The sequence below is a fragment of the Siniperca chuatsi genome, linkage group LG7 (genome assembly GCF_020085105.1).
Source record: "Siniperca chuatsi isolate FFG_IHB_CAS linkage group LG7, ASM2008510v1, whole genome shotgun sequence".
NCBI classification, from domain to species: domain Eukaryota; kingdom Metazoa; phylum Chordata; class Actinopteri; order Centrarchiformes; family Sinipercidae; genus Siniperca; species Siniperca chuatsi.
The window spans coordinates 3,776,958-3,797,459 of NC_058048.1; the positions used below are offsets into that span (position 1 = coordinate 3,776,958).

The 20,502-nt window shown below is 42.4% G+C and overlaps 1 protein-coding gene across 4 annotated transcripts in view; it reads left to right on the forward strand.

Annotated features, from left to right (window-relative positions):
* The window catches only part of ulk2 (unc-51 like autophagy activating kinase 2), a 41,817-nt gene extending 22,434 nt beyond the window's left edge, over positions 1–19,383 (forward strand). For 2 of the 4 annotated variants that reach the window (XM_044202513.1, XM_044202514.1), the window contains 21 exons: positions 26–199; positions 885–958; positions 1,110–1,211; positions 1,298–1,356; positions 2,493–2,575; positions 2,715–2,765; positions 2,868–2,956; positions 3,419–3,587; positions 5,351–5,408; positions 9,170–9,319; positions 10,931–11,076; positions 11,193–11,273; positions 12,213–12,481; positions 12,570–12,748; positions 13,252–13,634; positions 13,787–14,028; positions 14,173–14,351; positions 14,506–14,624; positions 14,872–15,029; positions 15,202–15,337; positions 16,379–19,383. In XM_044202513.1, the coding sequence (XP_044058448.1) occupies positions 26–199; positions 885–958; positions 1,110–1,211; positions 1,298–1,356; positions 2,493–2,575; positions 2,715–2,765; positions 2,868–2,956; positions 3,419–3,587; positions 5,351–5,408; positions 9,170–9,319; positions 10,931–11,076; positions 11,193–11,273; positions 12,213–12,481; positions 12,570–12,748; positions 13,252–13,634; positions 13,787–14,028; positions 14,173–14,351; positions 14,506–14,624; positions 14,872–15,029; positions 15,202–15,337; positions 16,379–16,443 (2,966 nt within the window). In that variant the 3' untranslated portion in view covers positions 16,444–19,383. Of the gene's footprint in view, positions 1–25; positions 200–884; positions 959–1,109; positions 1,212–1,297; positions 1,357–2,492; positions 2,576–2,714; positions 2,766–2,867; positions 2,957–3,418; positions 3,588–5,350; positions 5,409–9,169; positions 9,320–10,930; positions 11,077–11,192; positions 11,274–12,212; positions 12,482–12,569; positions 12,749–13,251; positions 13,635–13,786; positions 14,029–14,172; positions 14,352–14,505; positions 14,625–14,871; positions 15,030–15,201; positions 15,338–16,378 lie in introns of those variants that run through there. The other 2 variants (XM_044202515.1, XM_044202516.1) reach the window with 2 other exon arrangements.
* The last annotated feature ends 1,119 nt before the right edge of the window (positions 19,384–20,502 follow it).

Below are 20,502 nucleotides of genomic sequence, written 5' to 3' on the forward strand. Positions count from 1 at the left end.
TCATTTTTTTGAATCTCTTCTTTAGCTAAGGGGACGCTAAGAGAAGACACACTGAGGGTTTTCCTCCAGCAGATTGCCGCTGCCATGCGCATCCTCAACAGCAAAGGAATCATCCACCGTGACCTGAAACCCCAAAACATCCTGCTGTCATATGTGGGTCGCAAGAAGTCAAACATCAGTGGCATTCGCATCAAAATAGGTGACAGAATTAGAGTCCTTTAGTGTTATTATTCATGTTGAAAGGAATTTAGAATTAGTGGATGGTGACTTCTTGTAAGTGCTACAGGTTTTCTGAAACTTTTCTGTTAATGTAATGCCTACACATTATTTGTCATGATTATAAAATACCGTAGACTTATACATAGTAGTTTTAATATCTATGTTGAGCGAGCCTTAACTCCGTCAGAGGGCTGAAATAAAAACAATGTAGAACATCTATTGAATCCAAATTTATAGTTACAATATTTTTGGAAATTCTTAAACAGCTTCTTAAGTCATGCTGCGGGAGTTTAGTTGGTCTTACTTTTGCCAAATAATATGTCTTGTTGTGCAGTGAAATACTTTTAGTCAGAAGCAGAATGAGAGGCAAAAGTGCACTGGGCATGGAAGAGATCATTTTATCTGCCAAACATTTTCTGTGCACATAACCTTGACTATCAAACAAATAGCTGTCCACAGGCAAACATCTTATTTTGGGAACTAGAGTATTGTAATTAATGCATTTCTAACAACACTGATGGCGTTTTCCATCACTGTCTTAGCTCTGTTTTGAGTGCAAGACTATTTTATACATGTGTTACTGTTCCCAGTGTTTGTCCTCCAGGCATTTTTCAGAGTCCAACAATAGTGTATTAACTTTTTTGTTTCATGCTTCCATCCTGCAGCTGACTTTGGCTTTGCACGGTACCTCCAGAGCAATATGATGGCAGCCACACTATGTGGGTCACCCATGTACATGGTCAGTGTGTTACTGTTACTGTATATGTTTTGTGTGTGTCTAGAATTGCAGCTGAGGTCAGTCATTTTAAAATGACCTGTCAGCTTTCTCAGCAGTATGTTGCATAACTCTCCCTGCTCTGGATCTTTACTTGTGACCTCTCCTCCCACAGGCCCCAGAGGTCATCATGTCACAGAACTACGATGCCAAGGCCGACCTCTGGAGCATAGGGACAGTCATCTACCAGTGTCTGGTCGGCAAGCCACCGTTCCAGGTTAATACTGTGCACAGCAAACGTGTAACAAATGTGTTTGTAGACGTGTGTGTCTGTGCATCTAATTTCTATATTAATATTTTCAGGCCAATAGTCCCCAAGACCTGAGGATGTTCTATGAGAAGAACAAGAATCTACAACCTATGTAAGTCACAAAACCTCTTGTCTTTTGTTTTAAGGCTCCTTTAACAGTGTGTGACTTGGGCTGTCCCAGATGAAAGGTGACAGTTGTGAGAAAAATTGTGGTAAAATCTTTGAGACGGTGCAGACGGATGATGCCTGTTGATGACATGTCTCTGCTTACATCTGTTGTTTTTAGCCAATGGTAGTGGCATGGCTCTATGGAAGGCAGTGTTGGTCATTCAAGCCACCACTTTGGTCCAGACTGAAATATGTCAACAACTACTGCATGGATTGGCATAAACTTTTGACGTTCATGGTTCACATGACATAGCCTACTGACTTTGGTGATGCCCTGTCTTTCTTCTGGTGGCACCAGCAGGTGGACATTCCTGTTTTTTGTGTGAAATATCTCAACAACTTTCGGATGAATTCTCACATAATTTGGCACACACAGTCATGTTCCACTCAGGATGAACTGTAGTAACTTGTGATTCTCTGACTTTTCATCTACCACCATCATCAGATCGACCAAATACTTGTAAAACTAATGACATTCCCATCAGCCTCAGCTGTATTTGTGTTTATTGCTAATAGGCAACTATTAGCATGCTCAACTTACATGGTGAACATGGCAAACGTTATTCAATTCAATTCAATTTTATTTATATAGCGCTAATTCATAACAGAAGTTATCTCATTGCGCTTTTCCTTTCTAGACCGTACTCTTTATAATATTAATTACCGAGACCCATCAAATCCCACCATGAGCAAGAATTTGGTGACAGTGGCAAGGAAGAAAAACTTCCTTTAAGAGACAGAACCAGACTCAATGGTGGGCGGCCATCCGCCGCTGCCGTGTTAGGTTATACTTGCTAAACATCAGCATGTAAGCATGAAGTTAGCATTTAGCTCAGTATAGCCTCACAGAGCCACTAGCATGGCCGTAGGCTCTTGATTCTATTTACATCTTAGTGCTACACTTCACCAGGTATTCATTGCATCATCTGACATGGCTCAAAAATGATGTTGTCTGACACAGATTGCGACCAAGACGTCCTTGTGTGACATGCAATGAACTTGTAAGATTGTTGTTCTACACAGTCTACAGGCACCCTATGAGAAACTAGGTATTAATGTTCCCATTCTCTCGTTACCCAGCATCCCAAGGGAGACATCACCACCACTTAGCGACCTTTTGCTTGGGCTGCTGCAGAGGAATCAGAAAGACAGAATGGATTTTGGTGAGTGGTGACATAAAAGTAATGTGTTTAAATGGTAAATGTATCAGGTTTGGTTTTACATACTTTGAGATCTGTCTTGATGTTTGTTAAAAACTTCTCTGATCTGTTCTGTTTCTGTCCCTAACCGCTCGCTCTGCAGATGCGTTTTTCAGCCACCCTTTCCTGGAGCCGTCACCCACCATTAAAAAATGTAAGCACAAAGGTCACATTCCCAAGCAAGATAACTTACTGTACTACACTTTAACACTAACCAACTTGAAAACCTGATTGATCATGTATTTATTCCCCTCAGCGTGTCCGGTGCCAGTCCCCACTGTCTCCAACACAGTGACTGACAGTTCCTGTGGCAGCTCCCCATGTATCCGCTACAACTCCCCCCCTGTGAGTTTGATATTACTTTATAAATCCTCATTCAGACGGGATTACAATGTAACAAAAGGCAATAAAATATTAACCATGCCTCCCTGTTGTGCTCCTATTGTGCCTGCTTGCTTCTTCCAGTACAAACAGTGCATGAAACGTTAAACGTGTTGTGCAAAAAGGGAAAATAAATGGACCCTTCATACTGCTAGTTTATGTCCACTGCAAGTTATAACACTCTCTTTGCACAGTGGCACAGCTTATCTCACCGCAGCAGTGGGAATTCAGGGCAAGTCAATTTCCCAGGATGTCAGTGTTCTCTGTAACCATGTGATTACATTAGTTTGACAGTCAGCACTGCCCTGCCTGGAAGCCTTAATTGCATCATTCAGGAGGTACCCTGCATCTCAATCCTCTTTTTCTCCTCCTCTCCCTCTCTCCGTCTCTCTCTCTCTCTCTCTCTCTCTGTCTGTGAACACACAGTCTCTCCCTGACATGCAGACACTAGCAGAAGATGGTCTGTCATCCCCTCCGCTCGGTCCGCCCAACTTCCTGCAGCTGTCCAAAGAGTCTGCAGGAAGCACCAGCAGTAAGAACTCGTCCTGTGACACTGACGACTTTGTTCTGGTGCCTCACATCTCTACTGACAGCTGTAAGTGGCAACACACATACTGTACATACACACACCTACAGCTGTGTTTCCCGTAGATTCACTCAGGTGTAACTCACCTCATTATTTGAAAGGGAGATCAGTTCTTTGGATTTCTTAACTTCCATTATGGAGAATGCAGAAATATTACCTGTAGGGCTGGGCAATATGGCAGAAAATTTATCAGGATATTTTTTTTATATCAGTGTAAACAATATCACGATATGAATTAAGTCCCAGTTTCTGTTCAGTTTAAAGAGTCCCTTGAGATTAAAATTCCCTAGTAGTACATTCAATACTTGAAAAATGACCAAGAATTGTATGAGCTGCAAACAGAGTATGTATTTATATAAATAAATTATACATAATTTAAATTCAACAGTTAAAAGTTAGTTAACAGCATACATCACCTATCTGTGTCATGTCAGACTTTAACTAACATTAGTCTAGCTTCGTTTGAGATAGTCAAAGCAGCTCTTTTTGTGTAAGGTTGTTGTGCGAGTTAAACTCTTACTGTCCCAACACAAAAAGGTTTCTTCTTGTGCGTCCCATATAACTAATCAACTTCTGATACCAAAACAAAAGCATGTGGAGTGTTTAGCTAATTCAACCTTCTATAACTATTTAAGTGGACTGCCCATTCTTAAAAGACTTCCCTATGATTGGGTAGAAATAGTTTCGTTTCTGTGATTTGATTGGTTGTTAGTATGTTGCCAAATAATGTAACTTATCGACAGTATATTGAAGTTTCTAATTTTCTCTAGGAACATTTCGGTCACAGTCAGTGTTTATGTTGTTTATATTACCCAGCTCTAGACATGGCTTTAGTATATTATATGCTGTACATTCATAGACAAACAAGTTATACACTAAATGCTAGACTGTCTGGAAGCAGCTATGTAATCCAACAAATGAAGAATCTAAAGCAGTTAGCCTTTTCAGAAGGAGTTTTAGTTCTTTCCATTGAAACGACACTGCTCCATAAACCATACAGGCTTAGTTTATACCATTTTTTAATTTCAATTTTATTTTTTACTTCTCGGTGACGAGGTTTGGTAATGTCTGGGTGTGCAGAAGTGCAGGGAAGTCGCCAGCCCTGACTGCTCTGAAATTATCTTTTGAATTCCATGATGCAGAGGAAAAATGAAAAAACAATGAAAATGAAAAGAGTAGACATGTTGAGGGATAGCAGAAATAATTGTCCAATTAATCCTCATATTGTAATGTATAGATCACATCATTTTTCATGTTCACATACATACACTATGAATTACACATGACCTGTGGACACAGAAATAAACACATGGACATCTGTTCTGTACAAGCATGCAGATGTCTTGAAATTCTACTCATTAATAGACACACCATGGCTACAATACACATGTAGTGAAGTCCCATTCACTACCTGCCAGTGATACCTCCAGCACATATACTCACACACACTCACATGTCACCAAATCCACAGCTAGTAAATTAGACAGCTGCTAACCATTTCATGCTGTAATTGTAGACATCAGTCCACAAACAGTAGGCATGCACACTAACTCTCTAAGCTTCGCACCTGCTGCAACACACACACACACACACACACACACACACATCCAACTGCTAGTCCTCCACTTAAACAATGAACAAAGTGCAGAGCATTGAGAGTGTCCGCTGGCATTTTGAGTGACATTTAATCACCTAATTACTGCTGATTTATACATCAGTAAAGCCTGTTGCACCTTCATCATTCTTTTCTTTCCTTCTTTCTTCCTCCTCAGATGACCAGCCAATGGGAGTGGGTCGTCGGCCGTCCAGCGAGTTCCTCATGTGTGGAGGGTCAGTACGATGCTATCGGACAGAGACTTTGATGCCAAATTTTCTAAATCTCTGGAGGAGAGTCTTTGGAAGAGAGTTTATATGATCATGAGAAACTAAAAGCCTCCACTCAGGGAAACCTCAGGAAATAGGTTTAACCCACATAATAATTGTCTTTGGTAGATTAGCAGCACTTTAATGCAAATAGATTTAGGTTTCAATATTGTGCAGAAATACAAACGTTTTGAAAACACCCGAGTCATCGCACACACTGTACTTGACAATCAGCATGACACATAATGAACCCATGCTAAAAGCTATAAACAAAGAAATCTAGTTCTAGAAAGAGAAATTAAAACTCTACAGGAACCCATTCCATATTCATTGAGCAATAAAGCTGTGGGAGGCATTATTGCATTAAAAGGGTCTGTAAAGCCTCTGTGAATGCTGCAGATACTGTATTATTTTTTTTAAATGTAGCACAGTGTCACTAATTAATCAGACGCAGTTCACGTGTATGAACTGTATATTGACAAGAGTCAGAGTAAAAAATAGACTGACTATGCAATGGAAATGTGACATGATGCTGTGAATCAGATTCCATGTCACAGACAGCCTGGATTTCACATGTATGTGTGTAAGGTCATCATCTATTCTTCATGCGTTTTTATGCCAACAAGGCTTCGTTTGTTTCTTCATTTCACTATTTCTGGCTCTCTGACCACCAGCAAAACACCCTCCTCTCAGCTTTACACCAGATATCACACACGCTCACTGTCCATTTGTCATGAGTGAATTCTTCTGCCCACCTCCAAATCTACATGATTAGTGAGTTATGAATCAGACGCTGAGCCAAACAACAAGGTGGTGCTGTGCTAAATAAAGCACCTGACCCACCAAGGGCTGAGGGATAAGAATAGAGTCACTCGCTCGCCAAAACTTGCTTGCAATAACTGTGACTGTTATTACTGTGCCTCAGCTGTGTATTAAAAGATCAAAACATGCTCACATGTACTGCAACCACGCTATTTTAACACGGCAGCATTTACTGACCTCTTTCTCTTCAGGTTTAAATCCAGTTAGTAGAATCTACTGCTGCTACTTACCATACTTAATACACAGTTGGACCACATGTCCACTTCTGTGTTCTACCCATTTATAGTTTCTGTACTATTCTGAAGCTATATTTAATCAGGGAAGCTTTGTTTCTTGATTCTCTAATTAAATTGGTCTCAAACTAAGTTTCAGATAAAATTAAAGAATAGTTAGATCCATATATTTTGCTCTCTGAAACTTAGAGAAATCCTGCAATCTGTTACTCCTTTGTTTATTGTATTTCTCTTCCCTTTGTTAGGGAAATGATAAGGCTGCTATTATTCCATATTTTTCTAATTGCCAACAAGTTTCATTAAAGACTAAAACTAACAGTGTGTTAGTCCATCTCTCAGTACATTCTGACTTCCCTACCCTGTCTGTGGCACTCAGCCCCAAGCCCACTGGTTCATACTGAAGACGTGAATCTTTAAATACGGGAATGGGAATTTTTTAAGAAGGCTCAGTAATTTCCTAAAACAGCTGGACACTGTGGTTTTTAGCAGATGTTACTCAACAGGAGGAAATAGTGCATTTGTTGGGGACTATTTTCAGCAGTGGAATAACACTCATTTGGTGCTTTAGTGAGCAGGACGGTGTATGTGGGATTGAGTCAAAATAAACCACAGTGTGTGTGTGTACATTATGGTGATTAATGAACATGTCACCCAGTGCAATGGTGGGGGTCATTGGTGTGTTTTTAATTGTTTTTGGACAACTATGGAGCTCTATGTCATAGAGGAATAAGATAAATCAGACTTTAGATGCACACACAATACTTGTTAGTAGGATAAATTCATTGTTGGTTTGGGTCTCATGGGATTTGCTGACACTAAGAACAGTATTGAATGAAGCCAGACTTATGCTTTAAATCCTGCTAGTTTCAGAACTCTTACTAGCTGTATGTAATCCCTGTAGCCAGGACTGTGTTTCTAAATTGTGGATAATACTGTATATACAGTAGGTCCTAATTTAAGTTTAGGGTAAAAGTGTGAAACTTGCAGAAAGCATCATGCTGCTGTCTGTCACTCTTTCTTTGTTCTTTCTCTCCCTCCCTTTGTTAAAAACCTGCAGCCAGACACTGCTTTCCACTTCTTCTATCTCCCTGCTTTCCAGTTTGCGTGTGTAAACAGCCTCAAGCAAAACTGTTCTCTCCTCTGTCTGCTCCCTTTTTTGTGGCACTTTGTCTTTGTTGCTGTTCCGCCTCATCCTCCTCTAACCGTTCATGCTGCCAGATTTACTCCCTTTCTCTGCTGTCCTTTTTAATGGCTTTCTCCATAGCAGTAACCCTTTACTGCTTACATAAATTAGTTAACCATTGACACAGGAGGAACCAATTTTTTCTTCATTACAGGAGTTGTCCCTTGCTATTTAGTAACACCAGCCACGCTCTCAAAGAGCTCCTAAATCACAGCCTTGTTTATCCTGCACCCTGTGTGACCTAAATTGATTGATTGGGGTCAAGGAAAAGATAAGAGGGAGGGAGAGGAACAGAGGCTTGGGTGAGAAGAGCAGGATGTCTGGAGAGAGATGATCATTGTAAAGAAAGCAAGAGATTGGAAGAAGTAAAAGAGAGACAGTGTAAGCAAATGGGAGAGATGAATGAGGAGAAACAGAAGTGACAAATTATTAAAAAAAAGAAATAGGCTGGAATTGTTTGATCCCATCCCCCTCTCCTGGGATGCTAGGTAAAAACCAGGTCAGTAGAGAGGCAACTAACTTTCAGATCCAGTCACTCTCCTTTCCACTCTTGGCTCTATTAAAAAGCAGCTGTTCACTGACCTACAAATTCTATTTCTCTCTTTTTAACATGGGCACAACAGCTTAGAACATTCCTCTCCATATTAAGCCTTAGCTGGGATCAATAAAGCTTTTAGCAACCTGGAGAAAAATAGAAAGCCTCCGCCATCAGTTACTGTGTCAAATGTGATCGGTGTTAAGTGTGTGGAGAAGGACAGCACGTGGTCAGGTTTATGTCTCAGAATTGCAAGAATCCAACAAAGCAACTGCTCTATGGTTCTTTGTCTGGACTAGTCTTTGCCTCACGTGTTCTCTCCTCTCCTTTGTAGACCCTCCCAGGCTTCACATCATTACATAATACTGGTTTCCAACTGGTGCTGCTCTCTAACGGCCATTTCCTCCACCCCTTTTTTTTTGCATTCTGTATGTAAGCAAAGGCCCTCTGTGGGTGATTCGGTCAAGACTTTATGTTACAGAACATTTTGTCTCCTCTGGAATAACAAAAGAATGCAAATGAGCTGTGCCTCTTTGCACTTCCTCTCCTGTGTCTGCTGAATACAGAGGATCAGCCACACACGTGCCATTGGCTGGCCCTGCCTCTAGCCCTGCCTCCAGCAGAATGAGCTTTAAGCTGATTGGTGCTGTCTCTGTGTTTACATGGAAGCCTGGCCCACCCCCTTTTTTTCACCGACTGACTCTGCCCTCATGATCAGCCAGGCTAAACTTAAGTTTCTCAACCTGCTTCCACACCGAAGTAAACAAAGAACTCGAGGCTGTAGAAACAAAGTCCCTATATTTTAGAGTTAAAGTTATTACACAAGCAGTAGCCTTTTGGAGATTTAAGTTATTATGGGTGTTGACAACCCTGAAGATGTCCTGCAGATATGGAAGCAGCAGCAGCCTCGAGCGGACTGGCTAACCACCCTCGTCTCCCCGTTCTTCCCCTCCAGGCAGCCGCAGCCCATCCCGGGACAGACCCCCATGGTGTCCCCACGGGCTGAGACCACCCCCATCCCCGTTCCCACCCAGATCCGCAACTACCAGCGCATCAAGCAGAACCTCTCCAGCAGCCCGACCACCACGCTGTACAGCTCCCCCAGGTAAGAGCTGGCTCTGCTGGGTCTGAGGGTGAAGAAAGTGCCCTTGGTGGCGGTGGATGGTTCTGCCTTAACTCTGCATAATTTATACCTTTTTAGTGATTAGTGACTAATGTTTTATTCACCATTTGGAGGTGAATTTTCAGGCTAGGTAATGAAAACCCAGGCTGTTATTTCATCAGCTATAAAGTTTGACTGAAATTACATCAGTCAAGTGCCTGCTTGAGTTTGTGGCCTCCCAACCTGTTGCTGGGAGGGTTTGTTGGCAGATTTATGTGAAGACAAAGCGGATGGGAGGGTAGAGGAAGAAAGAAGGTGGGACTTTGTTTCACAGGCAGATTAGTTCTATTGTTCCTACTTACAGTCTGTTGTCTGAAAAGGAGAACAGGAGAGGTACTGTAGGCTTTAATCAGCTGTATTGTATTGCTAATGTGTTTATCATGTAAAAGTTTTATTGTGTTTGCTTCTGTGTAGGCTTGAGTTCACCTGCTGGTTTGGTTGCTTTGTCATTTGCCATTAAATTCCTCCTGTGGTGATAGTAGCTCTGGAGATTAGAATTTGCTTAATGTTTCTGGAGTAGCAGCTTGTTCGATCAACCTCTCTGTGCACCCATGGGAGTCAGAACCTGGAGGGCAGGTACTGTCCCTCTCACCACCCACCCCTAGCTGTGCTTTGTTCAGCTGTCCAACTCTCCAGCCGTCCTGTCTTGTCACTCTGTTCAGGGAGGATTAGAGCTCTGACACTCTGTCCCTTTGACCTATCAGATGGCCTTTTTTAATGTGTTAATATTGTTATTCTCACTTTAGGGAGCCAGAATGTGGCAGATAGAACTTCTTCATATACTGTATGGATCTTAACCTTCCTCTTATTTTACAAATAACACCAGATACTAAGATAGGCTGGAAACCAGAAGGAGGAAGTAGGATAAGCTAGTGTTGAGCTCTTAATATGAGCTGTTAATATTACGGTTTGGCCTTTGTGCACCTGCAATATCTATAATTTTTAAATGTAACAAATCCAGCACAGTTTACCTGCCACGGCATGTGTTCCTTTACATTTTAATCTCAAGCAAACCGAACAGTGTAATTGTAACTGTAAATTGTTTCAGAATTTCTCTCAAGGTAATGCACAAATGGACACAGTAATAGACTCCACAGAGGAGGGTTTAGTCACAGACCTCAGATGATGCAGTGTATCTCGGTAATTATATCAGGTCCCCACAAAATACTGCAACTCTCTGCAATTGTACCAAATATGTTGGTGTGATAAATTTGAGATGAGCAATCTGCACAGCAAATGCTCCCACACATGCTCCGTTTCTGTGTCACTCAAAACTGTGCTGAGGTTTTGTACAGTACAGCAGAGACGGGTTGTCTCAGCGGCCAAACAAGTATTTACTGACTGAAATGAGCCAAAGGGAGAAGAAAGAAGTCACTTGGGAGAGAGTAGCTGAATAACTGAATTACCGATTAAGCCAAGAACTGTATATATTTATTTATTACTGTACTCTTTGGACTAGTTCAGTGTTGAATAAGACGGAATGACTTTTACCTGTACTTGTTCTAGTCTACGTAACTGTTAATGTTTTTTGTGATGTGTGCTTGTGTTTTCTAGGTCTGGCACAGTGAGGCGCTCCAACACTAGTCCTATGGGGTTTCCCAAGGTGGCCTCGGGGTCCCCCAGCTCTGCTGACGTCCCTCAGACAGTAGGCAGGCGTCTCTCCACCGGCAGCTCCCGGCCCTACTCCCCCTCACCTCTTGGTGAGGACATGTCCAGACGTGTCTCCAAGCACATCAGCTTTTTAATAACACCATCCAGACGTGAACTGGACTTGTCCAGAAGCCCACAATGAAAATGACTGTGTTTGTGTTTGCAGTGGGCACCATCCCTGAGCAGCTGGGTCACTGCTGCTGCCACCTGCAGAACCATGAGCCTCGCAGCCGCAGCTCCTCAGGAGGTCAGTTCACTGGCAAAACTTCAGCTGCCCTCCACATAGTTCACCCACATCTGTGCCAACTTGTTCACTTAGATAAGATTCAACTTTAATGGTCCCGTGGGAATGTGGGTTGGTGAAACGGCACATGGTAATTGGTTAACACTACAGAAAAATGGTGCATAAATTGGAATATAGCAAATGCAGGGTATTAAAGAACCCACAAAGAACAATTTAAAATCTGGAGTTCGTAGGATGTATCATATGGATGCAAAGAAGCAAAGTATGAATTACAGTTTGTAAAAGGAGTTTAATTGAACACTGACAGGACACAAATATATACAGCCCTTTGCCAAAAAGCCAGTGCGAAAATGCTACACAGTGTAATATAATATGCCTTGGCATTTAAAATAGGCAATATTAGCATAACTGCAGTCAGGAGTTGGAGCAGACATCTTACAACTTCTGCACTGTTTTGTGCCAAGAGTTTGCTGTCATGGTGACCATTTTTCTTAAAAGAGGGAAGCTAGACTGTACTGTCTGAAATGAGGCCTCAGCCAGACAGACAACAGTACTTTGTCCCCTATTTGGAAAGTCACACAAACAAGCACATTTTATGACCAAGACAGTCTCTGTGGAAAGTTTCAGGGCTATTTGACTTTCGCTGGTTGGTAGAAACTGTGTGATGGAGCAAAGCTCATAAACGTGTCACTAGTAGCATCACTGCCTGCTGCTATTTTTGCTCCTTTGCAGAGCAAAGTTTAGAGCTGAAGACTGCCTAGAGCTGAGAGACAAATGTGACATGACGTTATGTCTCCTCTGACCTGCCAGAGAGAATGCACAAAGATACAGTGTCCTTGATCAATCTGAATCAATAGTATATGGGTTGCTAATTATACTACTATATACCATATGGGCCATTAACTTGAACTGATTCTAATCCAGACCCTCTACCTTCTCTAGGTTCCCCCGTCCCATCCTCTCAGCTCCTGGGGGCTCGGCTCCAGAGCGCCCCCACCCTGACCGAGGTCTACCAGACCAAGCAGAAACTCCACAAGCAGTTATCAGACCCTGTTCAGCCTTCCTCTTCCTCATGCTGCAGTCACTCCCCTCAGCTCGGCCGACCGGCCAACCTCGGCTCCTCCCCCACCAAGCTCCTGGGCTCCTCCCCCCGCACATCTGACTGGCTGCAGAAGTCCCCGCTGCCCACCATCATTGGCTCCCCAACTAAGGTAAGTGCACGTATTATAAAGTGCAGATAGTCAATACCAAATCAACTAAAATATTAGCTGTTAAAGTTTCATTTTTTTTTCCATACAGACCATTTCGGCACCGTTCAAGATCCCCAAAACACAGGCGTCCTGTAACTTGATGGCACTGGCGGACAGCCCCGTGCCCACCAAGACGTTGGCAGATGCCCGAGATATCTGTGCCCACCACTGCAGCCCATACCTCATCGGACGCCCAGCTGCCCCTGAAGCCAGCAGGACTTTTGGCAGGTAGAGCTCACTGAAAGAAACACTTCCTCTGTCCGCTTTCTTCTCTCTTCCTTCTCTTGTCATCGCAGCTTCCACCTTAACTAATGTTAGACTGATAAACTGATGTCCATCGATGGCCATTAGGTCTGGTCTAGTCATTAAGGTTCAACTCAGATATCATGGACATGATACTTTTTAGTTTTTTACATACAGTATTTACTGTACAATTGATCGTGATAGCCCTTATCCTGAATGAAATCTAATATAACACAACATTGAATGCTTCTCAATAGACCATTGATGTCTCACTCATGTCATGTATATTTACATGGCAGTTTTTAGAGGAAAGAGTACTTTCCACATTTCCAATGGGAAATGTAGACATTGTAAGAATGATGTAATTAAGAAAGTGTCAAGTCCCTGTGTATTACTTTGACCCCCCTACCGTCTTTGCCCTCCACTATGTGGCGTCACTTTGTCTGCTGTTCGATATTGTGCTGATGTTACCCATGGTTTCCCTGCAGGTCTGTTAGTACGGGACGTCTGTCTGAGCAGCCAATCAGAATCACTCTGGGTGGACAGGCCTATCAGGGCAGCACAGACAGCCTGAACACAGAGCGACCCATGGACACAGGTATGGGTACACTGCTGCATGCACAATGGACAGTGTATACCACAGGTTGCCTTAGTTCAGTCGTTTATGTGTATTTTTTATTTATTTTTATATATATAATAGAGAGAGAGACTACTAAATTTTCTCTTCCTAAAGCCCCTGCAGGTCCCAGCGGGCTGACTCAGGGTGGGTCAGCGAGTCCTCGTACTGTCCTTTTCACCGTGGGTTCACCGCCCAACAGCAGCACTCCTCCTACCTGCAGCCATCTGGGCACACGACCACGCACCACCTCAGGTGAGGACCCTTCACCTCAGCTGAGCTAGTATGCAAGCAAATGAGCTGTTAACAGTTCGAAGCAGGAAGGCTGTGAGGTGTTGTTAGTGAAGGTATTTGTCAGTAGTATTAATCTCACGATCCTCCGCTCTCCCTCCCCGTCCTTCTCTCAGTGGGCTCCAACAGTTCGGCCGGCTCCCTGTGCTCCACCAGCGGTCGGGTCTATGTCGGATCTCCTCCAGGAATGGCCATGGGCTCCTCTCCTCCAGGAGGTTTTGGGGGTGGGCAGATTGTCCCTGGAGCAGAGGGGGCACCCAGCAGCCTGCGTTATGTCCCTTATGGGACCTCCCCTCCCAGCTTGGAGGGATTCATCACATTCGAAGCCCCTGAGCTGCCTGAGGAGACCCTCATGGAGGTGAGGGGTTGTGAGGTCCCTTGTTTGGTGTCTATTTCTCATCACTTAGGAAAATTGATCAATCGGACAATTTCATGAAACAGTAGTATATGCTTTTGATCTTCCTTTGTGTTTTACATTTAATCTTTGTAATTCCTGGTACAGCGCGAGCATACAGACACCCTGATGCACCTACGGATGATGCTTTCATTCACCGACTGTGTCCTGGAGATGGCGGCAGTTCGAGCTGGAGGGACGGAGCTTGGCGTGTCGGCTGCCTCCCTCTACCCTCCCCAGGACAGTGTGGTTGTGGACCAGATCAGCCAGCTCAGCAAAGAGTGGGGGTAAGGAATGACTTAAGTCTAGTCTGACTTTATGATAATCTCATACAATTAATAATATCATGCTGTCTGAGGAGGCTCTTTGTTCAGCGGTGTTGCTGCAGTGCTGAAGCTTTTCCATCCGTCTTACATACTATGGCTGTGCTGCCCCCCACAGGCAGGTGGAGCAGTTGGTGCTCTACATGAAGGCAGCTCAGCTCCTGGCTTCCTCCCTCCACCTGGCCAAGGCTCAGATTAAATCAGCCAAGCTCAATCCTTCCACTTCAGTCAAACAGGGTACGGGCATTTAAGTCGTCATCTCCCATTACTTGACTTAAACTGTGACCAGTGCATTAAACTGGAAACTGTGGATGAGAAAAGAGGGGACATCTGCTGTTCACCCACTTTATCAGCAGGAGAAAGACATTGTAGTTATGTAAAACTTACCTGTGTCTATTTACTTAATAGGGAGAGAAATATGTAACTTTAAAATACAAGTGTACTTATGCAAAAAATACTAATCCCTCTCCCCGTCTTCTCTCAGTGGTGAAGAGTCTGAATGACCGTTACAAAAGCTGCATCTCCCTCTGCCGGCGGCTGACCGACAAACTCAACCACTTCTTCTCTGATAAGCAGCGCTTTGTTGACGAGATCAACAGTGTCACCGCGGAGAAGCTCATCTACAATCATGCTGTGGAGATGGTGAGTCTCAGATACACAGTACAGAAACACAATATATCTTCAGGGCTTAAAGAGACAAAGGGAATTTAGTCAATATATGGTATTGATTCTCATCATTTCCACCAGGTTTTACAACTATAATCTATGCTGGTCAGCCTAATGTGGTGTGTGTGTGTGTGTGTGTGTGTGTCAGGTTCAGTCAGCAGCTCTGGATGAGATGTTCAAGCAGACAGAAGATATAGCCTACCGCTACAGCAAGGCTGCCATGCTGCTGGACGGCCTGTCCAAGATCCTACAGGACCCCACTGACATTGAGAACGTGGTCAAGTGTGAGTACAAATCTGAGACACACACACACGCACACGCATACACTCAGTCACAATGGGCCTCATGCAAGAACCATTCGAACAGATTTGTTAAGTGGCATGTACGAGTACAAACAAAATTCCATACCTGTCGTGTACAGACTTGTTTGACTTTATGAATTATAATGCCTTCATCTGAATGAACGTGGAGTTTAAATATGTTACAGAAATCAACTAAAATGAAACCAAACATTTTAAAAGGTTAATATAAAATGAATATGCTGTTGCCATATTTTTGCCTGACAAGTTATACAATTCAGTAGTTTCTTGGAAAATGTACCCACTCGGCTGCCTGGGGTCTTAATGCAGGTCGCTGTCCAGCATAATCCTCAGATGCATGCGACAGTGTAACATCACCTATTGTGGTATGTATTCTCTCATTCATCCCCTTGACCGCCTCCCATTTAAGTCATGGACAGTTAAGTCAGACCATTCACTCCTTATGCCTGTCATGGTACAGCTCTGTGATGACACGGTGTTGACAGCTGTAGTCATATTTTGTCTTTTTTTTTTTTTTTTGGGTACTCCACTACTGACACTGCTAAATGTGTTATGTTTTTGTCTGCTGATTTCTGACAGCAGGACTTGAGCTCTGTGGTGTGAAAGTCTTTGTACTCTTGGGGAACATGTTTGTGAATGAAACTTGTCCACAAATAGAGCAGAACAAGGAGCCGTTTCTAACTACTTGTGGGTGCTGTTTATGCTAATGACCAGACCTCATGAACACGCACCTCCTCATGAACGGGTGGCATTCATCAGGCTGAACGTCATTCACAATAACTTTGTGCAGTTAAGGGAGTTGGCTGAATCTGACTTGGAACACTTGTACGAGCAAACCAGAAAAATTAGAGAGGTTTAGGATAAGAATATATGAAAATGTTCTTGCATGAGGCCCATTGAATCTAGTAGACCTGAAGTCTGTCTAATAAGTGTATTTGACTTATTTAAGTGTTTGCTTTAAAGACTTCTATTAATATGTTCTTGTTTTGTGTATTTTCCCTGCAGACAAAGCCAGTGTGGACCGCAGGATCTCAGCCCTCTGCTACTGCACTGTCACACTGTATGAGTAGCAGCCCACACACACACACACACACACACACACACACACACACACACACACACACACACACAGAGGGACCACGTCATAAGACTGTTGACTACCATCCTCACAAAGCCGCTGTTCCCTCCTGTAGCAGTTCAAGCACTTTTCATTTGATAGGTTTCATCTGTATTCATCATCAGTTAGTTTTACTGGCTGCATCACGGACTGAACTGTGACAAGCGACTGATGCACAAATTTACAACCAAAGATGACAACGGATCCAGAAACAAAAGGCTGAAACCAGATGTGGACATAATGTATGCACTTTCAAGTGCATTTTTTTCCCTACGCTATAATGATGGCAAGCCATCTGATCAACATATGTAAAAAAAACAAAACAAAAACAAAAAAAAACAACAACAACAAAAAAACTAATGTCCATCTTTCAGGATATCATTTGTTTTTTACCAGAAGAAAAAGAGGGTGGATAGGACTATGAGACGGTGTTGTTGGCTTCAAGAGACTCGAGCTCCCCATGAAGCAATTCATCTTTTTAAAATCCTGCTTACTATGTGTTATCAGTGGTTATTTACTCTGTGTTTAAGTTGTTATTGTTTTTATTTATTGGTTCAGAAGAACATGGATGTTTGAGTTTCCTGCCTATCTTGAAAACCTCAAGTATTGGAATGGAAGGAAATGGAAGAAATAAGCGAAAGGCTTATGGCCGATCACTGTAACAGAGCCAACTCACAAACAACATAGACTTTTACATAAAACACAAACTCCTGTTACAGAAACCAGACAGCCATGTGAACAAAAGAACCTGTAGACTTGTAACTGCTTTGTTTTTATTTTTCTTGTGTTGTTAGCTCAAGCACTTTATTGTGGATTGAGAGGAGGAGATGTGTATCTGTTCTGCAGGTAGAAATGTGAAGGCAGGGGAAGGGTTTTCTAATTACTCCTGCTCCCACCTTCCAAACATACCTCCTCTGTGTGCATGATCAACAAGTTTACAGAATGCATACATTTCCCATAAGGCAGAGCAACCAGGGAATCTTGGGTAAGGGAAACTGTGCTGTCATCCAAGACAAATTGGCTACAGCCTCTGCTGCTTCAGTTTTGACCATTATTTAATCTGTCTCTCGCAGGTTCAAGTTTATGGCAGTGTAATGCTAAATTGGTGGAATGTCCCTTTAATTCCAGTTCCAGTAGTTGTGTCTGGCATATGAAAAAATGGGCTACGCTTTGAATGCAGCCATTTTAAGGCTTCCCTGTTAGCTGCCTTTGACTTGATGACTGATGCAGTTGTTCTCAAACAGCAAACCAACATAGTTGATAAAAAATATACAGGGCTGGGAGGCTTCTATTGGCCTGTATCAACTTGGTATTCATTTTGAACTTGCCAATAGTAGAAACATCTGACAGACGCTTTTCACATTGTTTCCCTCGTTCCCTCACTCAGTTTTGAGAACAGACCCATGGTGACTTGTTGATTATGTTGCTCACAGTGAGGCGGGGTTCAGGTGAATTTGGGGGGGACAGTGGCTCCCTCTGCTCACAAGGTCTGTAGGCTCAGATATTCAGAAGAAAACCAGAACTTGAGATCCCCTGCAGAGACCCTTCTCCTGTCAACACTGCAGTGTTGAACAACCAGTCAGGCGTCCACTTTGAACCCTGATGGAGTTAATTGTGAAACTGAATGGTCATATTACTTGACAAGTTACCTTAATAATAAGTTTCATTTTACTAAAATACTACAGCTTTTTATTTTCAGTATCTGTAGCTAATTTTTTAACAAAACTTGATGTTTGCAAACTTGTATATATTTGTATGTGGTGCATGTGATGATTCCTTTCCCCTCTTTTTTGGGAGGGGTGTGTGTGTGTGTGAGATCACAATTTGAGTTTTGGGGGTGTTGATGATACCCTGCCTGTCAGTCAAAGAGCACAAATCTTTATATGTACATAGATGAATTTGATACATTTTATTCATGTCTGCCAAGGGTTTGATAAGGAAACCTATTTTGGCACAACAGGGGTGTGCCAAAGAATAAAATATAACTCGTGGCAGCTCCAAAACTTTCCAGAGAACTCTTTCTACCAGGACTGTTCATTGTCAAGACACACATATTTGTTCAGTGGAACATTTTCTGAAATGAGCGTGATGTCTTCAGATGTCATACTCACTGTCCAAAATTTTGTGATACTTGATTTGTCACAATCTGCACTGCCTAGCATCCACTCAGTCCCTCTGCCTCCCCTCAAGTCGTCTGCTGTGCTCCCAACAGTGTATGTACTGTATGAGTGTGTATATACTGTAGATATACACAGACACGTGCACTTGCCAGGAGTGCATTAGGGCCAGTAGTATACAGTTAATGATGGAAAAGGAGGTGAAAGCAGACCTACTCCTCTGTACAGGTGTGAATAAATTCTTTTTCTATGTAAAAATGTGTATAAATGCATTCACAGGCACCCAGCGGTCTCTGGGCCTGTTCCTCTGATGTACTGTTCTTTTTCCTAGACATATCTGGGTTTCAGTTTCCCTCGTCCTTGTCATGAGCACTCTGAACCACACGAAGCCTTTTACTGCACACAGAGTGAAGAGGGACGAATGAAGCTAATAGAAACCCGCCTGAATCTTTGCTCTGTACCGTTTTGTCCATGGACTGTAACTGAAGATGGACTGTTTTAGATAAAGCATGGGTACCAAGTCTGCATTTTACCCTGTAGAACCTCTAGAATGTTGAATGTATGTACCCTGTTGTTTTGCGACTCTCCAGCTTGATCTGAATGCATTTTGAAGAAGCCCGCTGTCAGTCACGACCCTGAAAATGCAACACTTTCCAGCACCGATTTTTCAAAGAGAAATGTTAATGTTATACTTGTGTCTCTCACCAAAGGGTGTCTCTCTTTGTTCTTTATGGAACACGAATACAGTCTTTGTTATTAAAAAGAGAAAAAATAAAGAAGTCTTGCTGTGTTTTATTTTTTCGAGCTTGGTTCTGTGTCGATTTCCCAGATGTCGAGAGTTTGGACGAAACGATCTGAACTGAATATATATGACTTATTATTAAACAGGATGTTGAATGCTAAGGCTATGTACATTTGCATTGTACTACCTTGAACATAGTCATTTGAAACCTTAGACAACTTAATCATTATTAGACAGAAAATTAAAGCTTGGCTGATATAATAAAAGGGTTAAAGGAAAAAAACAAACAGTTGTGAAATCATTCTATATACGGGCTCCATAAACATGTAAAGTTCTTGTCCTTTAACAATATCAGTCAATCTGTCCAGAGCAAGACAGGCTGCAAGTTCTTATGTCCACATTTGTATACAAGATATGTAAATAACTTTACAGAAGAGTGCAGTTAACCTCCTGGCCTGCAAGTCACAACAGAGGGTAAATTCCAAGTACACAAAGTGGCTTGAACCGCTTCACCAATAACATGGCATACACATTCAGAAACCTTCTTCCAGAATAGCTGTAGTTTTCGATTTCCCATAAACAATTCATCATTGTACCCTCAAGGAACATGTGATTTAATCTGACCGTCATAAATTCTCATTAACCATTTGTCTCGTAATAACTTAAATGTTGTATTTTGCTGTGCATCCTGCTTCATGTCTGTTCTCCCAAGCATCTCATTTTCTGGAAGATGAGTCTGCTGAATGTGATCACATCAAATCAAAAGCTGACCTTTCCCACTCATATGAATGAGTGTCAGTTTTACACAATAGTCTGCATAGAGAAAATGTTCCTGATACAAAACGTACTTGAAACAATTCAGCAACAGTGTTGTTAAAATGTGCTGACTCCATTGTTTACAGTACTCTGTGTTGCATATCACAGCCCAGCAGATGTTAGTGCAGATTGCGGAAATTATGTGCTGTAATATAATTATTTTTATTTGACTTCTAAGTGCATATTTCATCATCCATACATCCTGTTCTAATGGCTGACAGATAGATAAAACCTCTTCTGATGAGACACTTTTTCAAGGATATGCGTTTCTAAGGTTACAGTGCGTTTTTTTCCCTCACTTGTCTGTTTTGGAAAAAAAACAAAAATACTTGTGTGT